The sequence below is a fragment of the Halyomorpha halys genome, unplaced genomic scaffold (assembly GCF_000696795.3).
Source record: "Halyomorpha halys isolate HHAL.00 unplaced genomic scaffold, Hhal_1.1 Scaffold730.1, whole genome shotgun sequence".
NCBI lineage: Eukaryota > Metazoa > Arthropoda > Insecta > Hemiptera > Pentatomidae > Halyomorpha > Halyomorpha halys.
In genome coordinates this window covers 266,905-287,701 of record NW_027110275.1, presented here as the reverse complement: position 1 = coordinate 287,701, position 20,797 = coordinate 266,905, and the positions used below count along the sequence as shown (strand labels likewise).

Here is a 20,797-nt window from a genome sequence, read left to right as displayed (position 1 = left end):
GTACTCAGTACTCAGTACTAATCTTTCCCTCCTCTACGACACAACCCCTGATGAAGACCTGAAACTCAGGTCGAAACGTCGCCATAAAATAAATAAATATGGTTTTGTTTATTTATGTTGTTCTTTGCTGACCACACCCCCCGACAAACTTCTTCAAGCATTAATCTACGGTCAACTATCTACACCTCAATCTAAAGTAAAAATAAATATTTTTTTTGTATAACTAATTCTAAAAAAATAATGGATTTTAATTAATACTTCTAAATACAGTCAAAATTTAAGCTTCCACCTGTTTCCTTCTCTTATGAATTTAAAGCAACAGCTTTTAAATTACAATAAGCTATTCTATAATCTCACAAAGACAGAGAAAAACACTTTATTTAGCCATGCTGCTCAAATACATTGGGTTGCTATTAAACACAGCATACCTATCAATCTATGATCGGACATATATACACAACATATAATGACATGATATAAGAACAAATTAATAGTATCTTCCCTCGGAAGTAGACTTACTAAAAGACAAGTGCTACATAGGAAAGATATGTGCCCACAAAGGGCGATAAAACATATTAATTTCCTCTGTTAACACCTGTTTCCTAGTTGGTAATTGATATGAATAAAGTATAATTAAAAATTTTTGTTTTGGGGAGAGGGAAGGTATTAATTCTTCTATTTAATATCCACTTACTTACCTCATGAATTGAATGTAAATCAGTCTTATCTTCAGTCCATAGCAATAATCATAGCCTCTTTAAAAAAAGAAAATTCATTAAAATATCATTATTTCTATTTTAAAAAGATACATGCATAGTTTACTTGATTGAATTACCTGACCAAGCATAGACTGCTCCTCAACCGATGAAAAATCTAAAATCAATCACAGATATTATTTTCATAAAACTACCTAATATTAGTTACGAACTTAAGAATAGTATGATGATTTTAGACTAACAGGTATTATATAAATAAAGTTCCATTCCAATTTTCTCTTTTAGTTTCATTTTTCGTTGCAATTGTAATGAATAAGTTGACGAGAAGAAGTTAAATTTTCAAAAGATCCGTAATGATAAATTGACTGAAGGATACATTAATATTACAGTTTTAGTCAACTTTTAATGTAATAAAAAAATTATCCAAACTTCAGATTTCCTTAAAATTAAATAATTGTACTATGAGCGGCACCTGTAACTGTCCAGTGATAGAATTCATATTTTTTTATTAACCAGTTTTACATTACATATGGTCATTTCAAGATAATAAAATGAAGAGAATCATTCAGTTTAAAAAATTTCTAAAATCTGTATTGTTGATAATAAAGCCAAAATTAATTAATTAAATTAAGTCTGTACCGCTACAACTCATGGGTTCAGTACTTTGTAAGGGAGTATTGTTACTAGACCAACAGTTGTGCAAGGAGGTGATTTGGTCAGAATCACGCTCGATTGCCAGATTTTTTCCCAATTAAGGATACCCAATTTAGGAAGGTGGGTGGATCCCAGGAACAAAGCCAAAATATTCTGATGAATTGAACAAAAAATTTTCTCAATATTAATTTCCAAATTTAAGGAGAGGGTAGCTCAGAAATAATGTTATATTCAGAACAACATTTTTTTTGCAGATGTGGATCTATTAACAAACTTTGTATTGTTGGGCTTCTATGTTGGCAGTTACTATAAAATTTATTTTGGGAATCTAGATAACAGGGGGAATTATTATAATTCATTATTAAAAGTTAGAAGGAAACAAAAACTAATCAAGTAAACCCTAATTTAGAAGATTCTCTGATTCTCCGTTGCCATCCAGAAGTTCTTCTCAAAGTGACACAAAATATTTAACTTTGTAATATGTTGACAGTAATGATTCTGCTATTGTTTTTATAGAAATTTATATGTTTGGTGGAAGATAGCTGGGAGTGGATAAGTTGGCTGAGAGTTCCTCAATATCCTGTCTCGAAATCTGTATATTATACTAAAATGCATCCGGATCGTATGCATCTTTGGTAACTGTATTTTTTAATGTTATTATGAGCTTACATTAAGCTTTTCCTACTTTTTGACTTATATTTATCTATGAATTAAATTGTAATCCTTGCAAACACTCCCTTTTGCCGAAAAGCACTAAAAGAATGATGTGAAGGTAGATGAATTATCTATATATTTAGGTATGCGTTTAGTCTGAGTCAAAAGTTGGTTTATGGATGGCAGAGGTTCTTATTTTTTCCAATTTGTTGGCTGTTTATTTTATATGTTTCAGTGTGGCTAGGAACTTGTTGAAATTACAACTGACAGTTTTAGTGTCTCATTTTTTTTTTTTTTTTTGGTCTTCCTAAGTACTCCTCTTGCAGTCAGATATAGATAACTATATATAGATATATAGTTTTACACTAAGCCACAGATAGCTGCTTGTAAGATGACAAAAGACTATACAAACCATATAAGACAGTACTATCAATTAAGTTCACCGATGTACCATTGTTAAAGGTATTAAAACATTTCAGATCCACTTATTAAGTTTTGAATGGACTGAAAGGCAGATCATGCTATTTATGGATAGTTAAATGAACAATTACTGATCAGTCTCTGCGAGACTTTACTACAATTACCACCCTCCTTCTTTTATAATATTACCAAATTATGTGTTTAGAGCATTCTCAAAGGCTGATGGAGCCTTTCAGTGCATAGGTTTAAAAGCTATTGCATAGTTCAGTATTGATAAATTGTGGATTATTTTAACAGACTACAAATCCTCATTTTTTGTGAATTTTTAATAGAAAATCAGCCAATTTAGAAGTACAAGTGATTTCCATTTAAGAATCAAATGTTTTTATTACTCTAATTCAATTTATTCCTTTAATAAAACTATACTTACCTTGGCACATAATTTTTATTTTTAAGTTCAAAAATAAATTGAAACACTATAGCATTATCAAATTCTGCAAAAGACGCCACGGTGAAGAAGTACAAACAGATTTAGACCGTGGACATCGGTACCTAGCTAAACACTCAGCAAACTTCCTATCACATTCACAAAGCCTCTGTCCACAGGAGTAGCCAACACCTTTGAAAAAAATAAACATTTTTAGTAAACAGTGTTTTTTTCCCTCAAAATACTAAAGTTTTATCTAAATTGTCATGTCCATCATATAATAAAATACTGATTGATTAAGAATAATCAGATAGATAATATGAAAATTGAAAGGGCTATGTTTGGGGGTTCATACCCATTCATCTATAATAATGATTTCTGATAAAATAGAAGGCTTGAATTTCAAATATTCAAATTTTCTTTTACAGTTAAATAGCTACTAAAACCCTAACTAATACTTTGCACTAAATATAAAGATATAATATAATATTTGCTCATTATTAAATAACTAAACCAAAAGGAATTTAAATAACAAGCTAATTGGAAATCTTCATTTTAATTACCACACCCAATGTTATTAGTTGTAGCAAAAAATAAGAATTATTTGTATAAAAAAAAAATAGTAACAACAAAAAACATGAAGAAATGATTTTTTAATTCACCAAATATATTTTTTTTAATTGCTTATCAATTTATTTTAAAAAAATAAAGAAAATCTTTTAACTTGTATCGTGCTATCATCTCATATTAAAGTTTAACTTTGCATGAAGTATGAAGTAAAAAATATTGATGTTGAGAATAGTAACAATATCATTGAGAATAAATTGACTTGATACCCTGAATTTTTTATTATATTTTCTTTTGAAATAAAATTCTTCTCCTATGAATTTCCATTAGTTAAAATGTAGAGCACTCAAGGAATTTATAAATTTAAATCATATTTTATTATAAAACAGAAAAGTTTAACAAAACTAATCATCTACTAGTCTGATTGTAAATCATTAAAACATTTCACATGTTGTAAAATAGTTAAGACACTGACACTTACACTTGAAATATTTATCATTATTTTTACTTTAAAATTTCTTTCCATATATATTGAAACTGATAAAAAAACATTCTTCTCTATGATAATGTACCACTTATTTTTGTATAACAGGCCCTCCATTAACTACCTGACCATGACAAAAAATCCTTATACAGTACTCATAGAACTTGGAACTGATTGTCAATTCTCACTACATCAACACAAATGTTGATTTTGTTATGAAACAAATGTTCATTTCTGATTAATTTTGCTCTTAAATCCAAGTTTCTTGTTGAAATTTCCTATATTGTTTGTAAAAAAAATGTACAAATTATTTTAGAATATTTTTTTTTCATGAAATTTATTTTACCACAAAGTGGTCTTCTCCTGTGGCATGTCCACACATATGGCACAAAGTATTCCAAAAATAAGGGACAATTTGCAGAATTGTAGCACCAATCGTGTTTCATACAGCATCTGTAACAATTAAGGAAATTATTATCCATCCTTTCAGAGATCTACCTATTTATTTAATTTGTTTTTCATGGAATTTCTAAATTTGAATGGAATTTTAGATCCACTCTAAAATAGAAATGAATATATTAATTAAAAAACTACTTTAATGTACCGATTAATGAAATAACAGTCCTTCAATCAGTACTTTTTCTTTTTTGTTGTTTATTTGGTTCAATGCCTTTAAATACTACAACTAAGAAAAACAGGTAATTCTACAGGTCACCAAATTATCGATACCCTAGGTATAGACAGTTGGTCCACTTACAATCAGAAGTCAACCCCTCAAGGTGTATTTAAATTGACATAGTTTATTCCAAAAAACTGAGGTGCTGTCTCAACAAGTGCAGTATGGCCACAATGTAATTAATTGCTCATTTTTTAAATTCAAACATTATTTCTTATTTGTTTATTTTTTCATTTATGTCTGTTATTTATTTTGGAGGGATGGGAAAAAATTATATTTTAGTGAGAACAATGATAGTTAATTATGATGTAGACCCGGTACGATTGTGGACCTGAGCTACATCTCATGAACTCCTGTACTTTTTTGGAGATTCATTTGCAGGATGGTCTCTATTTGCTTCTGTGCTTCCTCTGTCCTGTCGAATCTAAGAAGCACGTCCTCTTTATCTGAGGTTAAAGTGGGCTGAGCTCTCTGAAGTCTTCTAGCCCCACAAGTAGTATGGATAGTTTGGTTCAGTGACTATGTGAGGGAGATCTTTCTCTGAGAGGATGAAGAGCCCAATTTTCATGAAAAATTTAGTACTTCGTACCTTAAAGATGTTGTAGTTCATGATCTGCTCAGCTCTCTCTTGGATGCTGCAGCTTAGGTATCCCCAATCAATCCATGTTCTCCCCAAGCCTATGATGCTTGGCCCAAAACTCTATCGCTTATATCGAATACTCTCTCTCGTAGGTGTGTTAAAATACCTTTCTGTTGAAGGAGGTGGAGGGGCACTGTTCCTGCTTTGTTGGTTGGTGATTGGAGATATGAAGTCTGTCAATCTAGTGATTATTCTTGTGTTTAACAATAAATGCATGGGGCAGTTGAGTATGATTCAATGACTTGAAAGGCGTTTTATCACAGGTTGACATACCTTGCTGATAACGTAAATATGGTTATTTTATATATAGTAATATATTTTTATTCTGAATTCTATGTTGAACTAAATTCAGAGTCGATTTAGGAAACTTTACCTTCAAACAGACTCAGGACTTTTAAGTCACTTCATAGTTTGTTTTTGTTTCGATTTAGATGATACGGGAATAAACACAGTCCATATTAATAGCTAGTGAAAATCGTTCAATTATTAGTACACATTTTGGGAAGAGAATGTGGAATGAAAAAATTGGTCAAAACGGGATCAGGGAAGATATTAACTTTTAAGGAAAATACTATTGTTATTTTTACTAAGACTAGAGAACAAAAACGAAGTTTATATTGAATCAAAACAGAGGAATGCCTTACTTAAACAGTGCTTAGAAATAAGAAGACTAACCAAATTAAGTAAGTTATAGTAGAAGGAAAAATGTATGTTTTAATTTAAAAGCATCACAATATTTTTATTATGTTATCTAAGAACACTTATTTCTATTTTAGGTTTGTATGACATATTCAATTTTAAAATTGATTTCATATCTGTTGTTCGATTTTTACTCCAACACACTTTTCCCCGGTTTTTGTTTTTAAAAATAGGAGTTTATATTCGTAGTGAACCTATATTTGTGTTATCCTCCCTATTGCTGTTCAATATATTTATGTTTTGATTATTCAAGATAAATATATTCTTATAAATTCCCATAGATTTTATTTGGATGATAATTCATAATTCTGTCCATTAATTTGGCTAAAGGAAAGAAACACGTTAGGTTTTTTCAGTTGGGCAAATCTTTGAGCTGAGGAAAGCCGGCATAGAAAGGCTCACCAAGGAGAGAACCAAGCTGTTGGTATATAAAACTGATCACATATAAGAGTACATTCTGCTAAAGAAAGAGTTGTCTTGAAGCCCTTCTTTAGTTGTTAGGGGTAGACTTTTTTCAGATTCGTCATTTTATAGGAAGCCGAGGAAATGAAAACCAATTACTTATTTGTTGCGAGATATAAAACGAAATAAATAATGATATAGGTGAATATAAATATATGGTAATTTAATGAATATGTGAAGAGCTCCAGGTCAAAATACATTTCTTCCATTTCAGAAAAAAAAATCATTTTAATCCAGAATAATACTCATATCTAATGAAGAAAATTAATTTTACAGTGAACAATAAACTTCAGAGCTCTAATAAATCGGTGATAATAAACAAAATTCAAATTCAATATAATTTCAAATTTATTCTTTCCTATAATAATACACAATTACAGTGAAAATTTTGTCAGGAAATGGACAAAAAGCATTTTAATTTTAAGCTTATTATTTATATTTACTTCAGGAAAAAATTAAATTATATTGCCGTCTTTCGGATCTCATGTTTCTTGATATTTATTATTTCAATTAAATTATTATACTTAACAGTTACAATACCATTAAAAAGCAAACTTACCTCTTGAAAACATAGGCCTTTCATGAGGCTGCTCCATACGTTCATATGATTGTATTAATAATGTTATGGGCTTATCTGCTCCATAATAGATCCTATATTAGTTTTGATAATGTTTAAATATTTTTAAGCTTCACGATTAAAAGCCCAGTTTCAATGTATATAGTGGGCCTGCTAGCGGTGGAGACCACCCCTGGAGATAAGTAGTGCTGAGTGCCTCCGAGAAATAACCAAAGGTGGCCTTTTCGAATGAAGTAACAGATGAGTGCGCGCAGCATCTGCGTCTTGAAGCAGTGCCTAATCCAAAATAGCATATGTCGGGCACTATCAGTCTTCCTAGGTACTATAACTGGTCTTGGCTGTGGCCAAGGGATGGATTGTGTGCCAATAAAGAAGAGAAAGAAGGAAGACTAGGGGGTTCTCGAGGATTTTGATTCGATCCACGTTGTAGAATATAATAATTTGTTACTCCAAAAAAAAAATATCTTTAAAGTGTTGTTACACGATATTAAAAACTGCTTTCATAAAATCCTCATCTAATTCTTTATGCCTGTATAAATTTTAATTTTCCTGAGCTAACGAATAAATTTTAATGCAACAGAATATGTTGCATTGAAATTTTACTCACATTTCTAAGGGGGTGCCTATCTTTGTCATAAGATTGTTTTAACACATTATCTGATTTATTCCAAGGCTTGTAATCCTATAAGAGGATGTTGGCGTGAATGCTACCTACGTGTCGATTGGGTCCGTTGGATGACCTGATCCGAGGAAGCCACAGTAGCAGCCATAACCTTTATAGTCTAGTGGGTTACACCTGGTAGCGCAGGTAATCATATTGTAAAGCTGGACCACACTGCGCTTTGACCTGATAAAATAAAATATAGTACGGTTAAATTAGATAATATATAATATATTTATCATTAAAAATAATATTTCTTAGAACATAATTTCTTGTTAAAGCAGATTATCATGTATGAAAAAATTCAAATGAATAATTAAAATTTAAAAAATACTCTGATTTTAATCAGGAAGAACAATAATCCTTTTCCATCGATTCCCATTCCTACAAATGTTTTAGTAATCCGTATCTATTTCACTGTCCGAACCTTATAATAAAATAATTTAAATTAAAGGTTCAATGCCATCGACTATTTTTAAAACATGGAAAATTGTGAATTTCGTGGATTTTGTGAGGATAGGTGTAATTTAGTTGCTGAATGAAGAATTTACAAGTAAGAAAATAGTTTTTTTGTAATGTCCATTTGTATAATGTGTATGAGATGTATCTTTTTGTATGAGATGTATATCTGTCTTTAGTGAAATGAGCCATTTCTTTTCACAGATACAAGCGTGAGCTATGTGTAATAGAAAGGAGTGTGGCAGTTGTATTGAATGGCACCGGACCGAACTAGTGGTTACATGTGTGAAAACAATTTCAAATGATAAACAGGAGATAGTTTGCCATGGTATCGAACATGTTTGCGAAGCTGAAATGGCTCGCTAGCATTTGCTTGCCCAAATGTAGATTGCTCAAGGTTTATTCCTTTTGATCAAACAGTGTTCAATCCATCTATTTATAGACGAACCAACATTATCATTACATAACGTTTTATACCAAGTATACATTGAACAAATTTACTAATATATTCCTTTGACAATGTTTATCTAAACATTACTGCTTTCTGTTATAAATATTTTTTTACTTTGTCTAAATTTCTGAGTCTATGTACTTTTTACTTTGTTTGGTAACGTTATTATTTACGTTTATTTATTCAATTATTATTAAGTATTAAAATGAATAGTTTAATCGAATTCATCTTAAATATTGCTTACATTTTTTTTTGTCGTTTCAGGTCTGTCTGATGGTTTCGCCAATGTCAAGATGAGGTAAGGCTCAATTTAATAAATTATATAGATATGATTCAATAAATTTCGAAGGACTAGGAGGATTGCTGTTGTTGAATATTATGAAGATTATAGATTATTGGTTATTTTTTATTATTAATTTTTACAGTTTTTTATTCAATATTTCTTTGTAAATTAAATATTTTGAAAATTCGTGAGAATGATCAGTATTCACAAATGAATTTTATCATCATGGAAATTTACAGTGATTTTGTAAATCACCTTCACTGTTTTGGATAAAGACCAGAATATTTCAAAATGGATTTCCGGCTTTGATAAAGATCGAAATGAGAACTAAAATTTAAAGAAGATGAAGGACTGAGGTGAGAGAAATAGAAGATAAAAAAGATCGAAAACAACGTTAGAAGTTTATCCTAGATTTATGATGCAGTGAACAGAGTTTATTATGTTAGCAAGAAGTTTAAAAGACTGTAGACCACTTAATCGATATTAAACCATGTGTGATCCACCCCTCCCTCGTGACTTGGGACAAAGGAGGTCCTTTTCAAAATTATTTAAAAAATAGGCTGCTTAAAAGCGTATTTCGAATCACTTACATTTCACCTGTTAATACCTATGAAAATCAGGGAAAATAATAAATGAACTAGTAAAACAATAAATCGTTACACTGCCAATAAACCGCGGCCCAATCATGTTCAACAGACTACCGGTTGAGAACCTACTGGTCTAAAGAATAAAACATTTGAACTTTCAAAATACGTCTGTTTTACTGAAAATCCTCCATTTTTCAATTTCCCCAAGAACCTATTCTCATTGCAATAATTACTGCGATAGGTAAAGTAAACCAATTACTTAATCCTAATAAATCTTCTTGGTTCATTCGCTGATAAGATTTTTAACTGTTTAGTTCCAAAAGTTTTATATTTTGAAATTGTTGGAAATTCGTCAGTTTTCATTGCCTAAGCATTTCAGAAAAAGGCACCGATGTGCTCACAAGCTAAATTTTGGTATGTGCTTATTGAATATTAACCTATTATGTAAAGAAAAAAAAGTTAGAGATTGAAGAAAGAATAGGTTCTAGTTGCATAAGCTTCACGAAAGGAGCAATTTAACAATTATTTCAGGAGGTACTGGAAATCGCTAAGTATTGCTAGATATTGGATGGTTGGTCATGCTTATCTGACCTTTTACGTTCATTTTTTGTGTGTGTTTTTTGTGTGAAGCTGAACATGAATGAAGGAAAAGATTGTTACTGGATAATAGGTATTTTAATCCCCCCTTTGTTTTCCCGATTAATATTAAAATTCCTAATGTATCGAAAATTTGTACAGTTCAATATGACATTGAATTTTTATTTGTTAAATATTAATTAAACATTTATTTGTTAAATATTAATTTTATCAATATACAAGATAAAATAATAATTAAATAAATAAATTTTACCTAGCTTTATCCGTTGATTTCAAACTGACGGAATGTCCCCAAAGATCGTTGGATTGTCCGAGGTAGATTTCGAGTTCTTCTGGGGAGTTCAAGGAAGAGTTTTCTGAAAAAAAGAAGCAAAATATATTTTTTAAAAGTTCATTTAATTCTTATTATGATTGTAATATATATATTTAAAATCAAATTCATGGTAATGTTTACATCCTTCGCGAAAATATTTCAGAATGAGAATTTTGTTATCTAGAAATATAACATTACGGAACGATAAAATATGTCAATTCAAGAAAAAAATTATTTTTAAATAATAAATAAAGTAAAAAAAAAAGGATAAATAGGGACCTCCATATCTTTAATAACATTAGAACTAATCGCTGGGGCTGCAAATATCTGGTGCAAAATAAAAGATTTATTGTTTGGTACAAAATATTATAAACGTCTTCAGTTCGAAGCTACCTCATGTTGGCATCAAACCATTAGTTTATTAAGTATTAGTAACCTTATAAATTTACTTTTAAAAATCATTCAACCGAAGCGAAATAACTTTGCCAGGACGTACGACGTACTGACGTCAGATCAAAGCGCGGAGCCTTGACCGTGGGTGATGTCGAACTCCGTGACGTAACGTTACTGACCTATAACTCTCAAGGAACAGCTGATCCTGGGGCTCCTAATAACGGACTAGTCAATGAAACGTCTCTTACTAATCTTACTCAACATACGTTTTAGCAATATTTGTATTTATCAATCTTTATTTTTATTTTTCTGTTTTTATCGTCATAAATGTTTTCAAGTTTTTTTTTTATCAAGCCAAGATCAAGAAAATTGATGATCAAATCAACATTGATCGATCTATTTTTTTACAGTCTAGTATTTTATTATCTAGATTTTTTCCATCCATTTTTTTTTCAAATAACAACACTGTTTTAATCAAATAGAACACTTGTTTTAGTTGTTTATGTAACCAGCTTGGTTTACTAATTTGATCATCATCGGGCAGAATAATTTTTACCGATAAATTCAATTAAAATAAAAGCCTTGAATAAAATAAAAAATTGTTTGGTAAATTTTTTGATTTTTAATTCATAGGCTCTATAAAAAAATAAAAAATCAATAAGTGCCATTATATTTTTTAATACGAACTTTTTCTACTTGTATGTTCACTAAAAAGATTGGATCCGTTGAAAACTGCACATCGAAAATTTGACTTGATTACATTACTCTTTTCACTTAGGTAGGGAAGGTAAAAAGTTTCAGTTTGAACTATTATTTATTTTATTTTTTAAATCTTGTTTATGTGTAAATAAAGCTATTTGCAGTTTTAATATTCTCTATAGTTTTAATCCTAAATAATAGGTGATTATAAAATCAAAAATGAGACCTAGGATTTAAATGGAATAAACAATATAAATGAAACAGTATGTATTTTTATCTTGTAATAAAAAAATAAATAGAATAGGCGTTCCTTTTATTTTTACATTTCCTTGTACAAATAAATTTCCACCTTACAAAATATTAATTCGTTCTGTATTGGTTCTGTACAATATTTGGACTTTGGTCCTAATATGAATGGTGGATGATAATTATTATGTGGGATGGTTAATGAGGATAGAAAGTAAAAGATGTTATAACACCCGCACTGTGTTTATCAAGTCATCACTATTGAACGAATTGGTTCCTGTTTATCAAACATTGGAATGAATATATTGATATAAACATTTTAGCTTTATCGTTATAAATAAATAATAAAGTAAATTATAATTTAATTTTAAGGCCCTCATATTTATAAAGTATTTTATGAGGGATATAAAGTTGTTTTTTAGTCCATTTCCTCTGAAGTCTAATTATGTGTCGTTTCAATAAAATCTCTGTGAATATTACTCATGACCCTACCATTATTATCTAGTCCTATTATTATGTTATAATCTCATGAAGTTAAACTACAATGGTATAATTAAATACTGAACACTAATTGTTTAAATTATTACGCAGTCCTCTAAACTAATGAAAAAAATAAATTAGAGAGTCTAGGAGTTCCTAAGCATTTTATTATATAAGCTTTTTTTTTTTCTTTTAATTTTATTTGTTCACGCCCTTTCTAATTATTCTGGAAGTAACATACCCATTCTAACCAGAGTGGAAGGGTCGAGTTTTATTCCGTTAGACCGTCATGAAATGAAAATCAACCCGTCCAGACCGGTATCGACAAGCTACAATGGCCTCTTATTACATAAAATGTTTTTTTCCAAAGCAAGTCAGAAACGAGCCTATACCATGTTTTAGGTTACTAATATTCTGCTATTTCCTTCATTTTTTCATCATAAAATTGATTATCAATAAGTTGTTTTACTAATCTGGATTCTATAACTAAATTCGTCTATATTTTCTAATTATTAAACTAAGGTCAATAATTTAATAATAGTGTAAAGAGAAAGGAAACAATTTATTTTTGATATTTTATTTCCGAATATAATGATTGGAAATATATTGTTTTACATATTATGAAAAAACTGAATTTAAATAATACTTTTGATACTACTGTATTTATTACCTACACTGCTTAATGATTGCCTGTAGCTAACAATTTACGTTTAGTAAATATATATATATTTGTATGAGTTAAAAAAAATTAATATTCTATTCATAACTTTATTTCATACTGGAACAAATTACGTTTCTTGTGAAGTGCGCAGAGGAGGAAGACAACCGGCGGAATCACTGATACTTTTCCGATAAGGGATTTAACCCCTGAATCCCGCTTCTATAAGAGAAGGCTTATAGTATTCAAATCTGTGTCCCCAGAATAATTTCTCAACATCCATAAGAGGGCTCATGCATGAGATATTCTCTTGGATTCGTGACATTTTCCGAGGCGGAGGTAATAAAAAATATTTCTACTTCCATTCATGGTTCCATCTACAATATATCGTCTTTAGATTTAAGGCAGATGTAGAAAAAATTCCTTATTTCGCTTCCACTCATTTTATAAATTTATTCTAGTTTGATAGTATAATTCAGTTATTAAACTTGATATTTTTTTAAGCAGGAGTAACTGGTGAAACATGATTAGTATGCTCATGAAAAAAAAAAAAATGATTCAAGTGTGTTCTGTTCAAGAATGCGTAAATAATAATTTTTTTTCCTAACATTTAGTCCTAGATAAAATACATTTTTTTTTATAAAGAAAATATAGCTTGGTTGTACTTATATATTTTTCGCCAGTAAATATCAAAGATTAAACTTTGTTATGTTAAATTATTGGGATTGTTTTAACAAGGTTTCGGTCCGTTATATAGTATAGCACACAACCAACAACATTGATTGGACCAACAGTAGTGAATGTACAATTGGATGTCATGAATTAGTTCTTGCTATGTGGGATAAGCATGGTCAGGGTGTTTGTTAGAGCCAAACACTGAGGAAAGTTTACATTGACTTTCATATCAATTTCTGCAATCTGCAGCTCCAGTGGATTATATCAGAGAGGAACTAACATAACCCCATATGTGTCCAATCACATTGTTATATTAGACATGTATCTTCCCCTTTATGTAATTTATATAAAAATAAATTATATTGGTCATTACATTGACCAATCATCATTATATTAGTCAATGTTCATCAATATATAATATGATTAAATCATTTCTCGCTTCACTTTGATTTGTTCAGAATAATTTCATGTGTGTGCATCATGTGCGGATCTAAAATTGTCTCCGGGTGAGCGCAAAAAAAAAAAAAAGGAAAACTAAACTTTATAAGGCTATATGTTTGATTTAGTTTCGTAATATTTTGCAGCTAAGGCCAATAAAAATAGGAATTTTAACTGTTTCAAATGAAATTTCAACCACTGTCAACGATTATTAAACTATTTATTCCGGGAATGTGGGATTCCAATTTGGAAGAATGGGTTTCGAAGAATAAAATAACTACGTATTTCATTATAAAATAAATTTTTTAGTATAAAAATAAATAGAATGTATTCCAAAATTAATATTTTCTTTTCTCATATGCCCATTCCCCTCTTGATCCACAAATGGTGGGGATAATGTTAAGAGGACGTTCGAAGGTATTATTGTATACACTACTATATGTCTTAGTAAATAATATGTTATAATATATGCCATGAAAATATAAACCGCGAATAACAATAAAATTAATTAGTTTTTTTTTTTTTTGTAATGTCTCTGTCATTGACGAATAATCATGAGAATTCAGTTTATCAAGTAATATTTTATTGATTGGTGGCATCTATTTCTGCCCTTAGTTTTAGTACTCCTTGATGATTGAAAACTTTGGTTGTAACAAGGAACACTTTGATGTTTATGTTATTTAAGTGAGCTTGTTTGTTATCAATCCTAGTACGACATGAAGGACCCTATATCATAATGACTTGGTATCAACTGACCATTCCTGGTACTATTCATCAGTTGAAAATATTATGTCATATTAGAACATTACATTTCATTCGCATTATCACAACTTATATCAGCTTGGAAGTCAACAAATAACGATCTGACTTGGTTGTTTCGTTTCTATTCGCTAAGGAGGGAGGGGAAAACGTAAAATATAATTACTGTATTCAAATTTGAAGTAGTGTGCTGCAGTATTGCATATTTGCCAATCTGTGGTAAGAAAAAAAAAACCTTCTTCGGGTACCATATTAACTTGTTTTGCTCAACTACGTTTACGGAAATCTTATCGTTTTTTTATTGAGTAAGGTTCTGAGATTATTTTCAATACTTAAGGATTAATTACTTTTATAATTATAAAAATAAACAAAATCACTTTTGAAAGATTAATAATTGACTTTATGTAATAAAATGTTGGGAGATGGTCCGTATGGTGTTCAAGAAAAGTTCAAAAAGAGCCAGAACCACTAAAATTAGCCCCGATTAGTAAATAAAATTAATAGATAAAATTAGTCCTGCAATTGGGGGCGAAATTTTGGTTATTGGTAAATAGTTTTTTAGTATTTACTATTTGTGTACCTTTCTTGACCATCTTCCTAAAAAATAAGTTTTTAAAATGCGGAAATTTAAAACAAAAAATTAATTACAATTATTATATTCAATGTTTTTAGTTAATCATAAAACATTTGATGGTAAAAATACCAGTAATTACACTATATATGAGTTGACTTCTGTTTGACGGGGTTTAAGTTCTCATGCACCCTACTCCGGTAGGATGTGTGGGTCATTTAGCGGTTAGCAAGCTGTTCTAGCTAGAGTGGAAATGTTGGAATTTATTTCGAGGATCCCTCTCGAAATAAATTGCAGGTCTCCTGGTCGAGATGCAAGTAGCCAAACCACTTCTAGCCTGAGCGCGCCGGAGTTCTACCAACATGCATTACTGCTATACAAGAAGGGTCAGAATTTAGTATAATCTCTATTAAGGGCAGTACTACTGTTTTATGGACAAATAATTATTTCTTTTATTCATGAAACTAGAATATTTCCTGATAATATTAAGACCAGTTCCATAACTCTATGATCACTGGAAGTGATATTTTTTCATAACTTTAATGGTTAAACTCTGTTAATTACGGTGTCGATGGTTCCCATATTAAATAGCATGACGCATTAGATCAATCATTATAATTATATTATTTAACTTTATTTTATTTAATAAAGGGTCAATGGGTAAGAATTACATGAAGTAGTTTATTAACTAATTTTATTTAGTATAGAGTTTTAAAAAGAACTGGCTGCATAACTATGGCCACTTCCTCTTTGTGTCTCCAGAAAAATGCCTTTTTTTCCTCTTCTGAGGCGTTTCTCAGAAACTACTAGTCTTCCCTACTTCCTCTCACTCTTTTTTATTTTTTCTTGATTCTTAAAAGTTTATACTGTTTTTATTTAGACAATTAGGTACTATTTTTTTGTGCGTTACGGTTTTAGAGGAATATTTTAGGACTAAAACAGAACATAGAGCGTTAATCGTAAACCGATCTTTATTTCTGACAAAGTAAGTAGTATTAATGATTTTATTATGGTTTTCAACTGTAAGGATTGCCCATGCGAGGAATTTGATGGTTTAGTGGAGCCCTAAAGATCAACACCGTAAGTCCAAATTGGCTTTATTATGGTCATATAAATGGACCTTTTGTAATTAGTAGGAAGTTTAGATCGTTTGTCTTGTAAGTATTGTAATAGTCGGTATCGACGAGTGATTTCTTGTCTTTTTAGTTCTGTATGATTCCAAGTTAGTCAGTTGTTCAGATGCAGTCCTAGGTAGTGAATCTGTTCGACTTGAGTAAGTGGAGTATTATTAAAGGATACTGTTGGGCAGGATCTCAGAGGATTACGACGCAGGGTAAAGGTAATTTAAAGGGATATAATGGAATTTACTTTAATACTCTAATTTTAAATCATTTACTGAAATATAATTTTCTTATAAATAATAATAATAATAATGAAGGCCTAACGAAGCCGAAGGTTTGCTCTCTGCATACAGCTTTCCAGTGATGCCCCATCATACCCAATTCCTCTAAATCAGTTTTAACGCAATCCTCCCATCTACGTTTCGGTCTACCCCTCGGACGTTTACCTGTTGGTTCAGTGTTTATTAACATTTTAGGGATCCGCTCGTTACTAAGCGGATTATAATTATTTTTTATTATTTTATAAGTTTTTGTTATATCTATTTTAATACTTTATTATTATATTTTTAAATTTTGTTAGTATTGTTGCTATTATTTTCAATTTTTTTCCTTCTTCTTTTTTCTCCTATATGAATGAATACCTAGAACGCTATTACTTATTGCACTTGATTGTGGCGCATGTATTATTAATTTTCAATAAAAAATAAACAAATTTAGCAACGTCCACTTAATCATACATTAGGTAAAATTACTTACTGGGTGTTGATATTATTTTTGTTTCTAAATGTACTGAAATTATTTTAGGAGTTAGTAAAAAAAAAAAAAAATGTTTACCCCCTATTTTACGCCCGAATTACTTCATTTCCTTATATTATTTACTGGCTGAGATTTCTCAGATCCTGAATTTTCTGATGATTTATCCTTGGAGGTTAAGTTTAAAGCTGTAGAAATCCATTTATAAACTACCTTTGTGACGAATCCATTTCCGCAGTAAAAGGTTCCCTCCCACATTTGTCACTTTCAAGGATTAGCACGACACGCACTACTAGATCCTTCAATCGGGAAGATGTATTGAAGGTGTTTACTTATGAGTTTAATCCGGCTTTAAATGAACAATCTCCGAAAACATTAATCTTTTTGATGAAATTACTGAAATTTTATTGGCTTTCCATACTTGATTTCAGTGCAAAAAAACAGATTGGGAAACATCAAATGGCAAGACTAAAATTACAGAAAAATTACAGATTTTGATTTTTTTAGTTTTTAATCAACTTATCACCTACTTATGAAATTTTCTTTTAATCTAATAAAAATAGTATAACATTGCTGTACCTACAAATAATTGTAAATTGATATCTATCTATCGATTCTTGTATAAAAGGTTTGATTTTACCACACGATGGTAAAACTTATACATTCTTTGGGTGTGTGTAGGCCTAAAATAGCAGATTTTATATTTTATATTATTTGGTTAAATGCCAATTACTCCTGAAGTATTACAAGTAATTGAAAAAGCATCATCAATTATTTTTTAGCTAATTTAACCAGCTTTAATTTGAGCTGTAATAGAGTTCTTTATGTTCAAAACTTCTCGAGTTATATTTTTTCTTTCCAGATAACGAAAAAGCATTCTTTTGTGATTTTATTTTGGTAAATATCAAACTACTAAGATTCTCAGGAAAATACTACTACTGTACGGTACGAGTAACTTGCTTTAAATTGAGCTCGAATAGAACTCACAATATTTTCCAAGGCACAGATTTTCTATTCAGGAAAACCCATACATTTTTTCCAAACGATGAGAAATAACATTTTGTAAACTCGTTAGCGGGAATATCATAAAAACTGTTAATCTTATGGAGATAATTGTCATAAGCTGCTTTATTGGGTATTTAACGAGATTTAAATTGAGAGATTTGAATTATTTTAAATTTATCTTACGTAGGGCCAAAATCCTGTAAAAGTATTTCCGAGCTGCTCTGGAAGTATAAAAATACATTAGATTAATCACATTTCACTAGATGATCAGTTTTCTTATCACAAATAAACTTTTTTGGATAAAAATATTGGTGTTTGAAAAGTTGTATTTCGGATAATATTCGACCATAAAGTAGTTTTTTATGATAATGTTTTAACAATAATAATTTGCATAAAAAAATTATAATTTATCGTTATTTGGAAAAAATATATATATTAGTTTTGGAAGAACTCTATCTCGGGAATAATTCTGCATATAAAACATTATTTTGAGGTTCCTCAGAATTGAAAATAAGTTTTTTTGCTTTCAATAATTTTTTCAACATAAAAGTTTTTTGGCGGGAAAACAGAATCAAAATCTGTCGTTTACTTAATAATTTAATTATTTTGAAAATAAATTCGATTAAAAAGCTATCCTTTTGCAACATTTGCATTGTTCCTGTCATCTGATCTAGAAAACAAATGTTCCGGCGGAAGAATATGGAGATTGTTTTCTGAATACGAGGTAATATATAAAGATATTTTCAGGATTTTATGTTCTAAGCTTATGATAATCTGAATTAATCCTTTAATATTGTTCGATTATTAGTCTAGAATCACAAAAATAAATTTATAAAAATCTATGAGGACACTCCTCTTGTTAGTTGAATGATTTAAATTTCTAATATGTTTAAGATAAAACATTAAATATTGATACTGTGTTTCATTTCTAATTATACTACAACCATTATTCCCATAAATGAAAAATAATTTGGCAACGCTCTCTACAAACAATAAAAGGCTGATTATCATCACGTAGAACTGATAGCTTCTCCAGTTACATAAAAAGCAGAGTTGGCCAGCACACTAGCACAGTTCGCTGCCTACTAATTCCACTATAAACTATAACTTCCTCGGATATTCTTACCTATGGGAAGTATCAACCAACTGTAACACTTGTGTTTACAGTCTGCTGTTGTTACTCAAGCAATCATATCCTAAAGACCCGGTTATATTAAATGTCAGTTAACTCTAGGGTAAATAGATGTATTAAATCATACAATAAATAATTCATTTATTCGTGGTCTTTCTATGTGGTTGATGTAAGATTTGCTGTTCCTTCCAGCTTAAACGATTCTTCATAACCATAAGTTTTTTATTGATCTTTAATAAGTTGATTTGAATAAGTTAACTAGGTATGAGCTACAACTTTAAAATTTTCCGAAATATTTTAATGATACCAAAATAAGAATAAATTAATTTAAAAATGGGCGAAATAATTCACTTTGTATCATACTAGTACCCTGTTAAATAGCTAATGTAACTCTCATTAGTTGTCACGTATTAATTGTCAAAGGATGGAAGGACTTTATAAAATATTGTTTTTAATTACTAGTACACACGGAATAACATGACCATATTGGAAGTTGAAGTACTCAACAAACAAAATACACAAATAACTGAAGATTATCTTCAGAATAATCTTAGAATTGAGTTACAATTAAAATTTCATTTGAATTCCTTGAGAGTATATATTACTTTTACCTCATGAATATTCCTTATTATATTACTGTAGTCGATTGAAGAATTGTAAATAAAACAGTAAAATTAAATATAATTCAAAATTGTGAATCTTTAATCTTGGTTTGTGCATCATAGGGCTTAAGCTTATATCCAATCATTTTAAAATTTAGAGTACTTAAACTAATAAAGGTTTAATTTAACTATGAAATATGGTACCATTTCCTCACTTTATTCCTTTATAGATATCCTGAACGTTAGATACCTATATACTAATTTTCTTTAAGAAAAGTAAATAAACATTAGGTTTTTTTCAATCTTTGTTCACCTGAAATTATTGTTATTGAAAGTAATCAAAACTCAAGATATTTTTAATCAAAGGGTTATTTTATTAACAAATATCTTGAATAAATTCCTTCTTTTCCAACCGATCCAAAAGTCACAAGACTCAAAGTAGTTATCAAAATATTATTTTTATTTCCTGAATCTCTGGATTTCCATGCACGAGATGAAAGTGAGTTGGAAATAAGAAGATAAGAACCGTCACAAAACTTCATGATAATAATTTTGACACATATTTACCAATAAAGGATATTTGAGCTTCATGTCTATCAACATATTCAATATTTCGTATGTTTGATACAAGATAATTCAGTAACAACCAATATATTATAGAAAATACCGATCTGTTTGGCAGTGTGATTTGAGATTTGCTCATTGAATGATGCTTGTTAGATAATCAAAGCGGTGAAACTACATCAAATCGATTTTCGGATTAAGATAAATAAACAACACTATATTAAAATCTCTTCCACGAGGACAAGTGAAGAGCGCTTATTTCAAATCTCTACCTGCGTGATGGGATATGTACTATGAGGTATAACTACAAAATTAACGTTTGTTTGAGGGTGGCAGTGGTGCATGTCATTTAGGGCCAAAACTAAAGTAATATA

At 29.8% G+C, this 20,797-nt stretch overlaps 1 protein-coding gene across 2 annotated transcripts in view; it reads right to left on the bottom strand.

The window, feature by feature from the left end:
- Positions 1-518: 518 nt before the first annotated feature.
- LOC106685744 (basic phospholipase A2 PA-12C) overlaps positions 519-20,797 on the bottom strand; it is a 61,519-nt gene continuing 41,240 nt past the window's right edge. The window contains exons 2-7 of one of the 2 annotated variants that reach the window (XR_010843705.1): positions 10,268-10,370; positions 7,692-7,823; positions 4,269-4,375; positions 2,875-3,063; positions 836-873; positions 524-755 (exon numbers count right to left, since the gene is read on the bottom strand). Coding sequence is in view for 1 of the 2 variants with exons in the window: in XM_067048381.1 (XP_066904482.1) it covers positions 2,921-3,063; positions 4,269-4,375; positions 7,692-7,823; positions 10,268-10,370 (485 nt within the window). In the remaining variant the exon portion in view is untranslated. Of the gene's footprint in view, positions 874-2,874; positions 3,064-4,268; positions 4,376-7,691; positions 7,824-10,267; positions 10,371-20,797 lie in introns of both variants that reach the window. The other variant, XM_067048381.1, reaches the window with a different exon arrangement.